Source organism: Pleurodeles waltl, chromosome 12 (genome assembly GCF_031143425.1).
Source record: "Pleurodeles waltl isolate 20211129_DDA chromosome 12, aPleWal1.hap1.20221129, whole genome shotgun sequence".
In the NCBI taxonomy this organism is placed as follows: domain Eukaryota; kingdom Metazoa; phylum Chordata; class Amphibia; order Caudata; family Salamandridae; genus Pleurodeles; species Pleurodeles waltl.
Window position 1 is genome coordinate 590,132,413 of NC_090451.1, and position 15,474 is coordinate 590,147,886.

General features: G+C 41.4%; 1 protein-coding gene across 2 annotated transcripts in view; it reads left to right on the plus strand.

The window, feature by feature from the left end:
• IGSF9 (immunoglobulin superfamily member 9) overlaps positions 1–15,170 on the plus strand; it is a 466,550-nt gene extending 451,380 nt beyond the window's left edge. For both annotated transcript variants that reach the window (XM_069217763.1, XM_069217765.1), the window contains exon 20: positions 11,210–15,170. In XM_069217763.1, coding sequence (XP_069073864.1) covers positions 11,210–11,430 — 221 coding nt within the window. In that variant the 3' untranslated portion in view covers positions 11,431–15,170. The remainder of the gene's footprint in view (positions 1–11,209) is intronic.
• The last annotated feature ends 304 nt before the right edge of the window (positions 15,171–15,474 follow it).

Sequence of the window (15,474 nt, forward strand, 5' to 3'; positions counted from 1 at the left end):
CTTCAAAGAAGAAATGTCTGTTATAGTTACATTGAGATTTCATGCCCTAAGGTAACATTAACTGATGCTCTCACCATGCAGTGCTACGTACCCCACGTATTAAATCACTCATGACATCTTCTATGACATCATTAATTAATAATATCAATGCAGCATTTGCACTGATGTTATTAATGAGAAAACTAAGATAACTATAACTGCTGAGTTTCTATGGTACTGTAAAATGGGAACCTAATTATAGTTGCTTTAGTTGCGGTACTGAGGCACTGGTGCCTCGAGCAAATTAAAAAAATAAAATAATAAAAAGGTGAATGTCAGTTGAGAGTCCACGAGATAAATGACCCTACTGGGGGTTGGGCTCAGCCCTGCTGCCATCGCCACACAGGGTAAAAAGCTATGCCAAGTGAGGAAGATGGGTGAATATGATTTAAAAAAAAAAAAAAAAAAGAAACTCTGTCAGCAACAAAATGAATGATGTAACATGCCATAAGTGATTTAATATGTAAGGCTATAAACAGTGCATTGCGGGTGCACGTTATAGTTAACTCAGTAAACTGTAAATGGTGAATGTCATTGTTTTTTCTGTTATTAATACAACACATAACTATAGCATCACTGTAATATTTGTTTTTTTTTTCAGTGAATTTGTAGGGGGGTTATAACATAAGCTAAAATCTTAGTACCGCACTTAACTGTAACATACCTTTAACCTTTGTTTGTTTTTTCAGTGAATTTGAGTTTTTTTGATGTAAAGTTAGATATTACCATACCTAACTATAATGTCACTTTAGCCTTTGCTTTTCGTAGTAAATCTCAATTTCTAATTTTTTTAACCTAAAGTAAGATCTTATTGCCATACCTAACTATAATGCCACTTTAACCTTTGTTTCTTCAGTGAATATATATATTCGTTGGCATGTGTAGCTGCAAATACATATGCTGTGCATTAGTCCACCATCTAGTGTTGGGCTCAGTGTTACAAGTTGTTTTTCTTCGAAGAAGTCTTTTCGTGTCACGGGATCGAGTGACTCCTTCTCTTCGGTTCCATTGCGCATGGGCATCGACTCCATTGTTAGATTGTTTTCTTTCCGCCGTCGAGTTCGGATGTGTTTCCTCTTGCTCTAAGATTTCGATTCGGAAAACTTTGTAAAACTCTCCTTTCGTCGGTATTGTATCGATCGGGTTTATCTTCTTCCATCAACACAGCAGTACTGTCAGGAAAACAACTTTGTGCGCCAAATCGGGCCTATTCAGGCCGACCGCGTGGAAAGCCACATGGATCGGACTCCATTCCGATTCTGTACTCGGTGCCACGCAAAGTACCCGTACACAGACCCGCATCTGGTTTGCAACTTCTGCCTTTCCCCAGACCATCGGAAAGAAAACTGCAAGTCCTGTTGATCCTTCGGATCGAAAAAGACTGTTAGAGACCAGAGAGCAAGAAGGCTCGAAATGGCGTCGAAGAGTGGGTAACATCTCCACGTAGAAGAAGAAGAATTGATGCAGACAGCAGTCTCGGTTCGTGATTCGGAGTCAGAGCAGGAATCAGATGAAGACAGACCAGTCACAGCAGGACAACATGTGAGTACGTCTGCCCCTGCACCCTCACAAAAGAAAAAACAAAAGGCATTGGGTACACCACTGCTAGAAGGCCATGGCTCGGCCCGAAAAAAAGACTGTTGGTGACTGACCTCCCAGTTTGGCACCGAAAAAGGCCACGTCTCCGAAAACCTTGGAGACAACAAAAATCTCTGAATCTGACTCCAGTAGACATAAATTTTCAGAGTCGAAAATAAAGCCAGTTTCAGAGCCGAAACCTTCATCCTCCTCATATTTTTTGATCCCGAAAAAGCATGCTTCGGAGCCGAAAAGGCCAACATACAAAGAGGAGCATGGACTTTCAAAAAGACTTTAAAAAACCTCTGAAGAAGAGTTAGAGGTAGAGCCAATTCTAGACATTATGGATGAAAGGCAATCCAGGATCCACATCCATAAAGAAACAGGATGAATTCTTACAGCACCTCCTTTAAAAACAAAGAGGAAGCTAGCTTTTCAGTAGGAATTGGGCACTATGCAGCCTCCAGCTAAAGTGCCAAAGCAGAAGGAGAAACCACCACTTTCTCAGTCTTCTCCTCCTCACTCTCCTCCTCATTCTCCCCACCTACCTACCTCTCCTCCTACCAGCCCTACTCCAATGCATTCACCCACTCATTCATATGGTTCACAATAGGACAATGTTGACCCATGGGATCTTTATGACCCTTATCCCATTCCAAGTAATGGTCCAGACAGCTATCCCTCAAAACCACCACCACCTGAGGAAAGTACTGTCTATAACCAGATGATGGCTAGGGCTGCAGCATATCATGATGTTACCATGCATACAGAGCCACTAGAAGAGGATTTTTTATTCAACACACTATCCTCAACGCATTCTAGGTACCAATGCCTCCCAATGCTCCCAGTTATGGTAAAACATGCAGATCAGATCTTTAACGAACCAGTAAAGGCACGCATCATAACACCTAGAATAGAGAAGAAATATAAACCTGCACCGTGTGACCCTGATTATATCACACATCAGGTACCTCCTGACTCTGTTGTAGTTAGTGCTGCCAGGAAGAGGGCAAATAGTCAGTCATCAGGAGATGCACTCCCTCCTGATAAAGAAAGCAGGGAATTCGATGCTGCAGGGAAAAGAGTTGTGTCCCAGGCAGCAAATCAATGGAGGATAGCCAACTCGCAAGCACTATTAGCTTGCTATGACAGAGTCCATTGGGACGAGATGCAGGACAAAATACAGCATCCCCCCAAAGAACACCAAAAAAGGGCACAACAGGTAGTGGAGGAAGGGCAAGCCATTACAAACAACCAGATAAGATCTGCCCTAGATGCAGCAGACACCGCTGCTAGGAGTGTCAACACTGCAGTCACTATACGAAGACATGCATGGTTCCGATCTTCTGAATTCAAGCCAGAAATACAGCAGGCTGTGTTGAACATGATGTTCGACAAAAAACATCTTTTTGGGCCAGATGTAGACACAGCTATCAAAAAATTGCAAAAAGGCTCTGACACAGCAAAGGCAATGGGTGAACTCTACTCTGCACCATATAGGGGTCATTTCGTAAACCTCAGTTTCGAGGTGGTTTCAGAGCACAGCCCTCAGAGGCATCAACCTATCGAACAAAGACAACCTACCAACCGCAATACCAACTTGGTAGTTTTAGAGGCTCATATAGAGGCCAATACTCCAAAAATAGAGGAAACTTCCAGGCCTCTAAGCAGCCCCCACAGCATCCAAAACAGTGACTTCCCTCATTCCCTTCCACTCCACACCTCTCCTGTGGGCAGGAAGACTACAACAGCTCCCCACAAATTGGCAAAATATTACCACAGACACTGGGTGCTATCAATTATCCGCAATGCTACTGCCTAGAATTGATAAAAACTCCTCCAAATATTCCACCAAGGTTACACAAACTATCCACAGAACAAACAATTCTGTTCCAAAAAGAGGTCAATCAAACAAGCAATAGAATTCGTTCCACAGACTCAGATAGGAACAGGAGTTTATTCACTATACCTTCTAATTCCCAAAAAAGATGGCACCCTCAGGCCAATATTAGACCTCAGGCCCCTCAATCTTTGCATCCTGTCAGAACATTTTCACATGGTAACTTTGCAGGATGTCATCCCACTACTACCTAAACAGATTTCATGACAGCCTTAGACCTCAAAGATGCGTATTTTCACATACCCATCCATCCTGCACACAGAAAATACCTCAGGTTTGTCATTCAGGGAAAACACTACCAATTCAAAGTGTTACCCTTTGGAATAACAACAGCACCAAGGGTATTCACAAAGTGCTTGGCAGTAGTGGCAGCCTACCTATGAAGACAACATATACATGTCTTTCCATATGTAGATGATTGGCTAATAAAATCTAGCAGTCATACACAATGCCAAAATCATATGCATTATGTAATACAAACCTTACACACACACTAGGCTTCTTAATAAACTACCAAAAATCACACCTTCAACCAGCACAAATACAACAGTATTTGGGGGCAATACTAAATACTCAGCAAGCTCTAGCATATCCAAATACACAAAGGATACAAGCTTTCCAAAACATAATCACACAAATACAAGCAAATCAACAATACACTGTCAGATTTGTCATGAAAATGTTATCATGTATTGCAATTATTCCACACAAGACTGAACAGGCGGCCCTTACAACAGTGCCTTGCACTACAATGGTCACAGGCACCCGGTCAACTCCAAGATATAGTGTTGATAGACCGCCAAACATACATGTCCCTTCAATGGTGGAATTCCACAAATCTAAAAAAAAAAAAAAAAGGGCGGCCATTTCAATACCCTGTGCCTCAGACCATAATTACAGCAGATGCATCAATGGTTGGTTGGGGAGCTCACCTAAAGAATCACAACATTCAAAGGCAATGGAATGTCAGACACAAACAGCTATACATAAACCACTTGGAGTTATTAGCTGTTTTTCTAGCACTCAAACCTTTTCAACCTCTTCTCACACAGAAGAATGTTTTTATCAAAACAGACAACATGACAACCATGTATTATCTCAACAAACAGGGAGAGACACATTCATCCCAAATGTCCCTTCTAGCCCAGAAAATCTGGAAATGGGCAATCCACAACCAAATTCATCTATTAGCACAATACATTTCAGGGATAGACAATCAGTTGGCAGATATCCTCAGCAGAACTCACCAACAAACTCACGAATGGGAGATTCATCCTCAAGTACTTCAAAAATACTTTCAAAAGTGCGGAACACCAAACATAGACCTGTTCGCAACAAGCGAAAACCCAAAATGCCAAAACTTCGCATCCAGACACCCACATCCCCTATCCAAGGGCAATGCTCTATGGATCAATTGTTCAGGGATATTTGCATACACTTTTCCCCCCTCCCACTCCGTCCGTTTCTAGTCAACAAGTTGCGTCAAACTTCACTCAATATGATACTCATAGCACCAACATAGGCACGTCAGCCGTGGTATACAACATTATTAGATCAGTCGGTAGTACCACACTCCAAACTTCCATCCAGACCAGATCTGTTGACACAAAACAGAGGTCAAATCAGGCATCCAAATCCCAACACACTCAATCTAGCAATTTGGCTCCTGTGGTCACAGAGTTTGGATATTTACAACTCCCATCAGAATGTATGGAAGTTATTAAGCAAGCAAGAAAACCCACTACTAGACAGTGCTATCCAAACAAATGGAAAAGATTTGTATATTACTGTCAATCTAAAAATATAGACCCTCTTACAGCATCAATACAAGATATTGGCCCTCATTCCAATTCTGGCGGGCTGCGGAGGCCGCCCGCCAGAATTCCCCCCTCCAAAATACCGCGCCGCGGTCAAAAGACCGCGGCGGGTATTCTGAGTTTTCCCCTGGGCTGGCGGGCGGCCGCCAAAAGGCCGCCCGCCAGCCCAGGGGAAAACGACCTTCCCACGAGGATGCCGGCTCGTAATCGAGCCGGCGGAGTGGGAAGGTGCGACGGGTGCAGTTGCACCCGTCGCGTATTTCACTGTCTGCCAAGCAGACAGTGAAATACTTTTAGGGGCCCCATTGGCATGGGCACTGCAGGGGCCCCCAGGGGCCCCACGACAATCCCTACCGCCATCCTGTTCCTGGCGGGCGAGCCGCCAGGAACAGGATGGCGGTAGGGATTGTCAGAATCCCCTCGCTGCGCCGCCTTGGAGGATTCTAAGGGGCAGTGGAAAACCGGCGGGAGACCGCCGGTTTTCCCTTTCTGACCGCGGCCAAAGCGCCGCAGTCAGAATGCCCCGCGGGGCACCGCCAGGCTGTCGGCGGTGCTCCCGCCTACAGCGGCCCTGGCGGTGTTACACCGCCAGGGTCGTAATGAGGGCCATTGTATGTTATTTACTTAATTTACAAAAATGTAATTTAGCATTCTCTTCAATAAAAAGTAATCTTACTGCAATTTCAGCATATTTACAAAATATACAACATAGCTCTTTATTTAGAGTTCCTGTCATTAAAGCCTACATGGAAGGTTTAAAACACATCATTCCACCCAGAACACGAGCAGTTCCTTCTTGGAATCTATATATAGTGCCTACAAGACTTATGGGACCACCATTTGACCCTATGCACTCGTGCCAAATTCAATTTCTAACATGGAAGGTTGCCTTCCTAGTGGCAATTATATCTTTAAGAAGAGTAAGTGAAATCCAAGCCTTTACTCTTGAAGAACCTTTCTTCCAACTGTACAAACATAAGGTTGTACTAAGAACAAATCCAAAATTTCTACCAAATGTTGTATCACCATTTCATATAAATCAAACAGTGGAACTGCCAGTCTTCTTCCCACAGCCAGATTCTATGGCAGAAAGAGCTCTACATACATTAGTCATCAAAAGAGCTTAAATCTACTATATAGACAGAACTAAACCATTTAGAAAGACTAAACAACTATTTGTAGATTTTCAAAAAACCACATACAGGCAATCCTATATCAAAACAAGGTTTAGCACGATGGATCGTAAGGTGCATTCAAACATGCTATATTAAAGCAAAAAGACAGCTTTTAGTTTCTCCCAAAGCACATTCTACAAGGAAAAAAGGTGCAACAATGGCTTTTTTAGGGAATATGCCAATGGCTGAAATATGTAAAGCAGCTACATGGTCAACACAACATACATTCACTAAACACTACTGTGTAGATGTATTATCATGACTACAAGCCACAGTAGGTCAAGCTGTTCTAAGAACATTATTTCAAGCAACTCCTTCAGGCTGACCACCGCTAATTTATGGGACGACAAACAGCATGTGTATCTGCAGCTACACATGCCATTGAACGGAAAATGTCATTTACCCAGTGTACATCTGTTCATGGCATGTTCTGCTGCAGGTTTACAAGCACCCTCCCTCCTCCCCGGAAGCCTGTAGTCGTTTAAGTTACAAACATTTGTACATATGTAGATACGTTTACATTTGCATGGACATCTCTTATTTTATACCTATATACTCTATCACTCGTTCCTTTACCCTCTGCGGGAAAACAATCTAACAATGGAGTTGATGCCCATGCGCAGTGGAACCATAAAGGAGGAGTCACTCGATCCCGTGACTTGAAAAGACTTCTTTGAAGAAAAAAAAACTTGGAACACTCCGAGCCCAACACTAGATGGTGGACTAATGCACAGCATGTGAATCTACAGCAGAACATGCCACGAACAGATTGACACTGGGAAGTGACATTTTCCATATATATATATATATATATATATATATATATATATATATATATATACATACATATATATATATATGTGTGTGTGTGTATGTGTATACATATGTATATATATATATGCATATATATGTGTGTGTGTATATACATATATATATATATATGCATAAGTGTGTGTGTGTGTATATATATATGTATATATATGTGTGTGAATATGTGTGTGTGTATGTGTATATATGCATATATATGTGTGTGTGTGTATATATATGCATATATATATGTGTGTGAATATATGTGTGTGTGTGTGTATATATATGTGTGAATATATATGTGGGAATATATATATATATATATATATATATATATATATATATGCACTGAAAAAAACAAAGGTTACAGGGACGTTATAGTGAGGCTCACATTTCACTCATCCAAAACCAGTGAAATTCAGCAGTTTTAGTTACCTGAGCTAACTATAACTTGTGCCCCCTTAAGGTACTGCTTATGACCTCACATATTACATCCCTCATGACATGGTCAGTGACATCACTGATGACATCTTAAATTCCATGACATATTACATCACGTAAAGCACTATATGGGTCTGTCATTGAGTGTCTGTGAGTGGGTGAGTGAGAGTCTGAATGGGTCTGTGAGTGGATATGCGAGTCTGAGTGGGTCTGTGAGTAGGTGCGTCAGTGTCTCCGTGGCTAGGTGAGTGGGTGTGTCAGTGAGTGGGTGCATGATAGTCTGAGTGGATCTTTGAGTGGGTGCGTGAGGGTCTGAGTGGGTCTGTGAGTGAGTGCATGAGGGTCTGAGCGGGTGCTTCAGTGTCTGACTGGGACTGTGAATGGGTGCATGAGTGTTTGAGTGGGTCTGTGAAAGTGTGCATGAGTGTCTGGGTCAGTGAGTGGGTGCATGAGGGTCTGAGTGGGTCTGTCAGTGGGTGCATGAGGGTCTCAGTAGGTCTATGAGTGAGTTCAGGAAGGTCTCAGGGGTTCTGTAAGTGGGTACATGAGTCTGAGTGTATCTATAAGTGAATGAATTAGTGTATGAATGAGTCTGTGATTGTTTATTTTTGTTAAACAATTTCGGCGATAATTGTGAATTCTTTGCAATGTTAAATGGGGGGCAGCACTGAGCTTCATGCATATTTACAAATATTGCACATTGTGAAAAATATCATTATAAGGTCATAATTTCACCCTCAAAGACCCTATATCACAGTCCTGCAATGAGGGTACCTCCATCCTGACCCCTTATAGCACTTTTGCTTTTATTTTTTAGCCCCGGGGACCATGTCCCGTTACCTGAAATGGCGGGCACAACTTTCTAATCAGGTTGCGGCCAGCCAATCCCAGCATTCCTATTTGCACGCGCATGCGCGAATATGCTGCGATTGCCGTGAAAACGTTGCAACAGATCTACGGCCCTAAATATACAAATGTATTTCCCCTTTAATTTTTTCATAAACTACTGAATGGATTTACACCCAAATAATAACAAGTGCAATCTGCATATTGAAGCCTACTTTTCTGCCAAATTTGGTGTAATTCCTCTATTGATTCAGGCTGTAGTTGTGTTTAAAACACCTACGGGAATTGACATGGGAAGCGCATGGTTGTTGACCCCCTGATTCTATTTTTCTCAGCCCCCGCTTGACGAATCACCCTGAAACTTTCTATGTGCAACAAGAATCACTGGCACACTTTTTTGGGGAAATGTTTGGGAAGATTTGCCAAACTACGCCAAAGATTTAGGCAAGTCAAAAAAAGTTTTTTCTATGGAAACCTGGTCCTAGCTATTATTAGTTTATGTGTATGTATATATATATATATATATATATAGAGAGAGAGAGAGAGAGAGAGAGATATATATATATATATATATATATATATATATATATATATATATATATCTTGAGGTCTTTCACAGTGAGTTGGGGCAAGGCACAGTCTAGGAATTGCTGTTTCTCTGAAATTATCCAAAATAGGATACACTTCCTCTATTTTTCTGCCCCTGTATATCAATGTATGGAATAAATGGGTTACAACTATTTTTGTCGAGTTTAGATGTAATGGATGATATGCATGAAGCCTATGTAAGAATAATGACTGTACGAAAGTTCAGTTTTGTGTTACATCCTATTATATACATTAAGAAGTCTGAGGAGGAAGAATGTCTACTGGATAGTTGGGAGAGTTTTAGCTTCGAAAAAAATTATACAACAGTTGTTGAATGATTTTACTGAGAAAGCATATGTGTTTTTAACTTACAAATTGGTGTTTTGGAACAAGTGATAAATTAATATGCCATATTTTGTATTGGCGTTATGTTAAGGCTGTTTTGTTGATGTTTCGCTAATCTGTATTAAACTATTTGATGAGGATGATGAAGAAGAACAAGAATATTAAATGAGTGCATCCATGTCGAGGATAGAGCATAGGTTTAGCAATTTTAGGCTTCAAAAACCCTTCTCTTTCAGTGACATCCAAGTAGTTGCTGCCATTACGTCTTAAACATAACAGAAGGATTACTACTGACTTTATATATGATAAATATACTGCATGAACTCTGTCTTTAACTTGAACTGTGGTGGAGTGTTCAGACAACTGAGGTGATCAATGCACTTGCTGGGGATTGTGTAATTCAGCGGTTTGAAGTGTCATAACTCAGCTTAGAAGTTTAATGTTGTATCGGGCAGAGCATTGTGTGCACTACATAAGTAACAGATTTGCGTTTTATGTATGTAACTTCAGTGTGTTAATACTTGGAGAACTGTGTCTCACCTGAAGGTCAGTCCTGTTAAAAGTCTTCTGTTGGGAGGGGATAATCAGCGACTCTAATGCCCTTCCAATGGGCCTGAGACATAATGAGAACATTTATGAGTTCACTCGTCATCTACCAGCAGAACATATAGCAGGAATGGCGGCTTATGCATGTTATGTGTGTTTGGGTGGAAGGGCACTCTTAGGGCCTCATTTTCAAGCCGTTTGCTCCACTGCTGTGTCATTTTTTTTAATGTAGCGGTGGTGCTAGCAGTGCACTACACCGCTCTGTCATTACAAACTGCCACTTAGGGCCCAATGCTTCAGTTTATAAAGCTCTCTGTCGCATTTTACCTGTGCCAGGTATAATGTATGCAGTGTAGGCATTCCCTCTGAAAAAGCCATGTAGAACTGACGCAGTGAAAATTACAGCTTTTCACTGCATCATGCTACGACTTCACTGCGTTATTACTGCCTGTTCAGAGCAGGTGTAAAATTGACTTTATCCTATTGAACACTGCTCGTATTGCTAGAGTTGCATCAGTTTAACGACACAGCTCCGGCAATGCGTCATTTTAACCCCAGCAGATGCGTCAGAAATTCTGACTCATCTGTGAAAATGTGCGCCATGGAGCTCTGTATTGTAAATACAGTGCATCCATGGCATCGTTGGGGGATGTGCAGCAGGCACATGAAATCTTACGCGTAGATGACGATGCATCAGATTCTTGTAAATGAGGCCCTAAATGCTATATTGAGAGGAGGCGGCTCACCCACTCAATGCAGGTAGACAGGTGACCTAAGTATGCTTGAATGCAGATTCTCCTGTGGTGCAAGTGAGGATAGGTTCACAGATATGTGAGCACATGCCCACTCGTATTGACAGGCATGTTAGTGGAGTTTTATGGGTGATATGACCATGAGCATAGATTCACAGATGGTGCCCTAAAACCTGTGTGTGCAGATTCTGAGGCAATTGCCGTCAATTAACCGTGTGATTGTACCTTTTGGTTTTCTTTTTCGTTGTTCACTATTTCACATCAGTAGTCAGGCTACAACAAGCTTTTTAATTTTTAAGAGTGCTCCAGAATCAACATGGGGTTAAACCAGTAGCCAATCCATGTTCATTTTCAATATCTTTTGCTTCTTTCTAGGTTTGAAGGTTCCCCCCATTGATGAAGGCACCGCTGGTAACTCTTTATCCTTGGACGTACTCGACTTCTCTCGCTCCCATACCCTGGTGAGCCCTGAAGCACGCTGCGCAGCTTTAAAGGAGGAGTTCCTGCAGTACCGGCGTCGTGACGAGGACGGGCGTCAGCGGCACGTCAGTGGCATAGGCCTTGAGGACGATGCAGAGCAGTCCACACTGCTTTGAAAGCCACATGTGTGTTGCGCATTACCACTGTAGTGTGTTTGGAATAACTTGAATTACCTAGTTTTTCTGGTTGACTACATACCGTATTTGCTATCTTGAAACAAGGCAACAAGAACCTTTTTGTGGAAGTCACAAATTCTACACAGAAAGACTCATTTGGGAGTCTGATTCTAAATTAGCCATTACATTTCGAGATGTTTACTCGGTTTGATAAGTGGTTTCATAATGTACTCCTCCTCAGAGATCAGATTGTGTTACATTTTTGGTTTTCCTCAATACCTTTTGTTCAGTGTGAAGGTTTTTTGATCAAACTTAGATGCATTATGAATCTTATACCTTATTCTAACTGCTCGATTCACAAAAAGATATAAAAATAAGGCCAGTAATTATTATTCTTCGAAGGCATGTAGTTAAAGCAGGCAAGAGCTGTTTACAGTTCGGCCGGAGCGTACAGAGCTAACTATATGACATTTTCAAAATCTTCCGATAGCTCCCTTCTACCAATGTTAAAAATTAGAGTAACTTCTTCTCATGGCTTATCTTCGATTGAAACACTCTACTCGCGCTACCTATCCGAAGTAGCATCATGCAGGTGTTTCCATTCCGAGTTTGTGCCTTAATCTAGGCTGCATTCCTGCTTCGCAGAAAAAGCCATGGGCCTACACCTTTACGCAGCAGTAAACTCTGACCAATGTCTTTTCGGCACTACAGTCATGAGGCTTTCCGTTGTCATTTAATTCTCCCTTCTTAAACCAGACAGCATCACACAAAAAGCTTTCCTTAGTGATTGAAAAACTGTTATGAAGTCCTTACACCCACTTTCATATCTAATGTGTCAAATGTACTGTGTAGAAATGAACCAGGGCTACCAAAGAGACAACTACTATACTGTGCCAGTACTATGCGTTTCCTTTACAAAAAGGTCAACACATAGCTTCAAATCTACATGGACGTAGTGTAGCCCAGGCTGTCCGCTTGTCAATCACAATGGCGTCCATTCCAGTGTGTTCCACCTGTCTTCTATGTATACTGTGCGCTGTTGGTTTTATGTTGATATCTTGTCAGACCTGGAGACCAACTGTTCATGTTTTTGACGGTTGGCCCTCATGTTGTATGTATATATATGTAGCTGGAGATTATGCTGGCATCGTTATTGGTTATAATTTGTACAATGTATATATGTTCATTGCACACATTAAGGCAGTTTGTGACTTTCCAGTGTTCTGGCTGGCGGAATGAGCATTGATGCCTTGTTACGTGCACTGAAAACCTTGTGCCAGCTTTAGCCATGGAAAGGAATGTGCACCTTCTCAATGCTCACTTATGCCCCGAATTAAAATGAGACATGGGTTTGGGAAGATTGCTGTTAGAAACAGTTCAACTGGCCTCATCATACCACATGCAAAATGCATCACTCATCTCAGCCACTCTGGGTCCGAGACTGTTAAAGAACAAGTTTGCAACATATGTTGCAAAATGTATGGGGGAAACAGTGAATTACGTTTACTTTAGTCGATTCTACCCTCTTTTCTGACGTTGTGTGCAACTCTGATTTCAACCCCGAGGACGACTAACACATTGCAGAGCTTCGAGTGTGCCTGGTTCAAATTCGGTGCTGTTTTTTCCCTACTGTGAAACCTCTGCTTTCACTTGCTGAGTTGATTGAATCAAAAGCAAACTGAATTCTGTGACATGCAGTTTATCTTCCTCTCCCCATATTTTACTACAGATCCAAATTATATTTAAGAACAGATGCAAATTAAAACTGGATCACTAAGAAATGAGACAGTAGAAGTCGGCCCTAGCATCTCCTAACATGCTAACCGTCTGTTTGTAAATACCTCTCTAAACCACGAGGGAATTCTGGACTGTTTCTCTAAATCACATTTTGATTGTTAAAGAGGCTGGAGGGAAGTACACCGTTTTTTTTACTGTCTTTAAATACCGCACATTGGGAACGTGCAGATTAGTATAGCCTTAGCAAATGCTATTGCAGACATTATCATATGATCATTTTAAATGAATAAATAACCATATAGAATATCTTATATCCACACACTGTCATCTACTGACAAATAAAAATCGTATTTGTTAAGACTTGCAAAATCAATTGCAATCAGTTTTAACCCCTCGGTTCCTAGCACTCACAATCTGATATATTCTCACAGCCATCAAGCTGTGTACACAGGCACCCATGTTTGTGTGAGTGGGGCTCAGGATATCCGATGTAGTTATTCATGTTTTGTATTGCAAATTGCTAGTTGTATCTTCCTCTCTAGCATGATGGATTGTGGTTCCAAAACTTGGCTCTCATTCGAAAGTTGACCTTTTATTATCACTGGCTGAACAACACTATTAAACACTTCAACACTTAGGGCCTCATTTACAAGAACTGACGCATCACCATCGATGCATCAGATTTCTTGTGCCTGTTGTAAATGCCCTAACGACACCGTGGAAGCGTTGTATTTACAATACAGAGCTCCAAATAGCAAGTTTTCATGAATGCGTCAGAAATTCTGATGGATCTGTTTGTGCTAAAGTGACGCATTGCTGGAGTTGCATCATTAAACTCATGCAACTGCAGCAATGCGTCAGAACACAGAGGTGAGTCCCATGTTAAAAGCCCTGCATCCATCCTTATGCCTGGTCTGAGCAGGTGTAAGGATTTTGATGCAGTAAAGTCAACAGGTGACGCAGTGAAAAGTTCTAAATTTCACTGCGTCAGTTCTACGTGGCTTTTAATGTGGAAATGCCTACTCTGCATACATTATACCTGGCGCATGTCTAATGTGACCTCTACACACTGACACATTGTACCCAATGCACCAGTTTGTAGATATGGAGCAGTGTAGAACACTGATTTCGCTGCTGCTGCATCAAAAAACATGATGCTGCAGCGTGCAAGCTCCTAATAATGAGGCCCTTAGTTTAAGACTTTCTAATTACTCTCTGGTGTCCAAAAGAATGTAAAATATACTGGCTAGAAGTATGTCCCTTGCCTACCTAATATACAAATCAATAGGCAGATTTATTTGAATATGTGCCTTTGGATGTTTCTAAAATAAATACACTTATGGGGAGGGGCAGCAAAGAGAAAATTATTTCTGAAAAACGATATCACAGTGTAAACATGCCGTTTCCCTCAAGCACTGTGATTGCCTGTGGTAATTGGATATAAAATTAGCTAGTGTGGGTACCTCAAATGATTTCCATTGGTTGTTTGGTTCATGGTTTATTTGAGCATACATCTTAGCAAGCCAGGACACACTGTTACTTACATTTGTTCTGGTGTACATTGGGTCCTGCGTGAGTTGCCAAAACCCAGACCTCGATTCAATCGCCCTTTGCTTCTGTTCCCTTTTCATGGCACTACACACCATAATCTGCGCTTTATTTTTGATTAAAAACATTTGTCTCTAAAGACACACACAATCTTCCCATGTTTCATCACTGTGAAAGGTTTGGAGGTCGACAGCAGCAGGACCTACAAGAAAATGGCACATTCCAGAGACTGTGAAATCATGGCTCAGAGATGGATATGAGTTCAGAACTGGTTTTGTCGGTAACCTTGGTGCTAGGTGTAGACACCGGATTTTTGTTTCTTCAATGCCTGATTATAGATAGAACTTGCTCAAATTGTGAAAAACAAATCATGTAAAATATAATTGAGATGTAAATGCAGAAAATATTTTTATATGAGAGCCTTTTGCTATTTTAAAAGAACTACCTGTGATTCCAATAAAAAAATGAAATTATCAAATAACGCTTTTTTTCTATTTTATGTCGGCTCGAAATCTCGTTCTCTGAATCCAGTAGTTATTCGCCTTACCAATTGCGGATATAGTTCAGTATGCAGTCGTTTTTATGCTAACAGGGTTGACAATGTAGAAGAAAATAGTTGAAGGATTTTGTGCTGCTAAGTTAAAAAGACCAATGGGAGCTGATGCCACTGTCTACTTGGCTGTCTTGCGTGTGGGCACCACCCGCAAATACAATTTTCATCACCCGTAAATACAATTGCTTTTCTTTTGCTGTATCGTA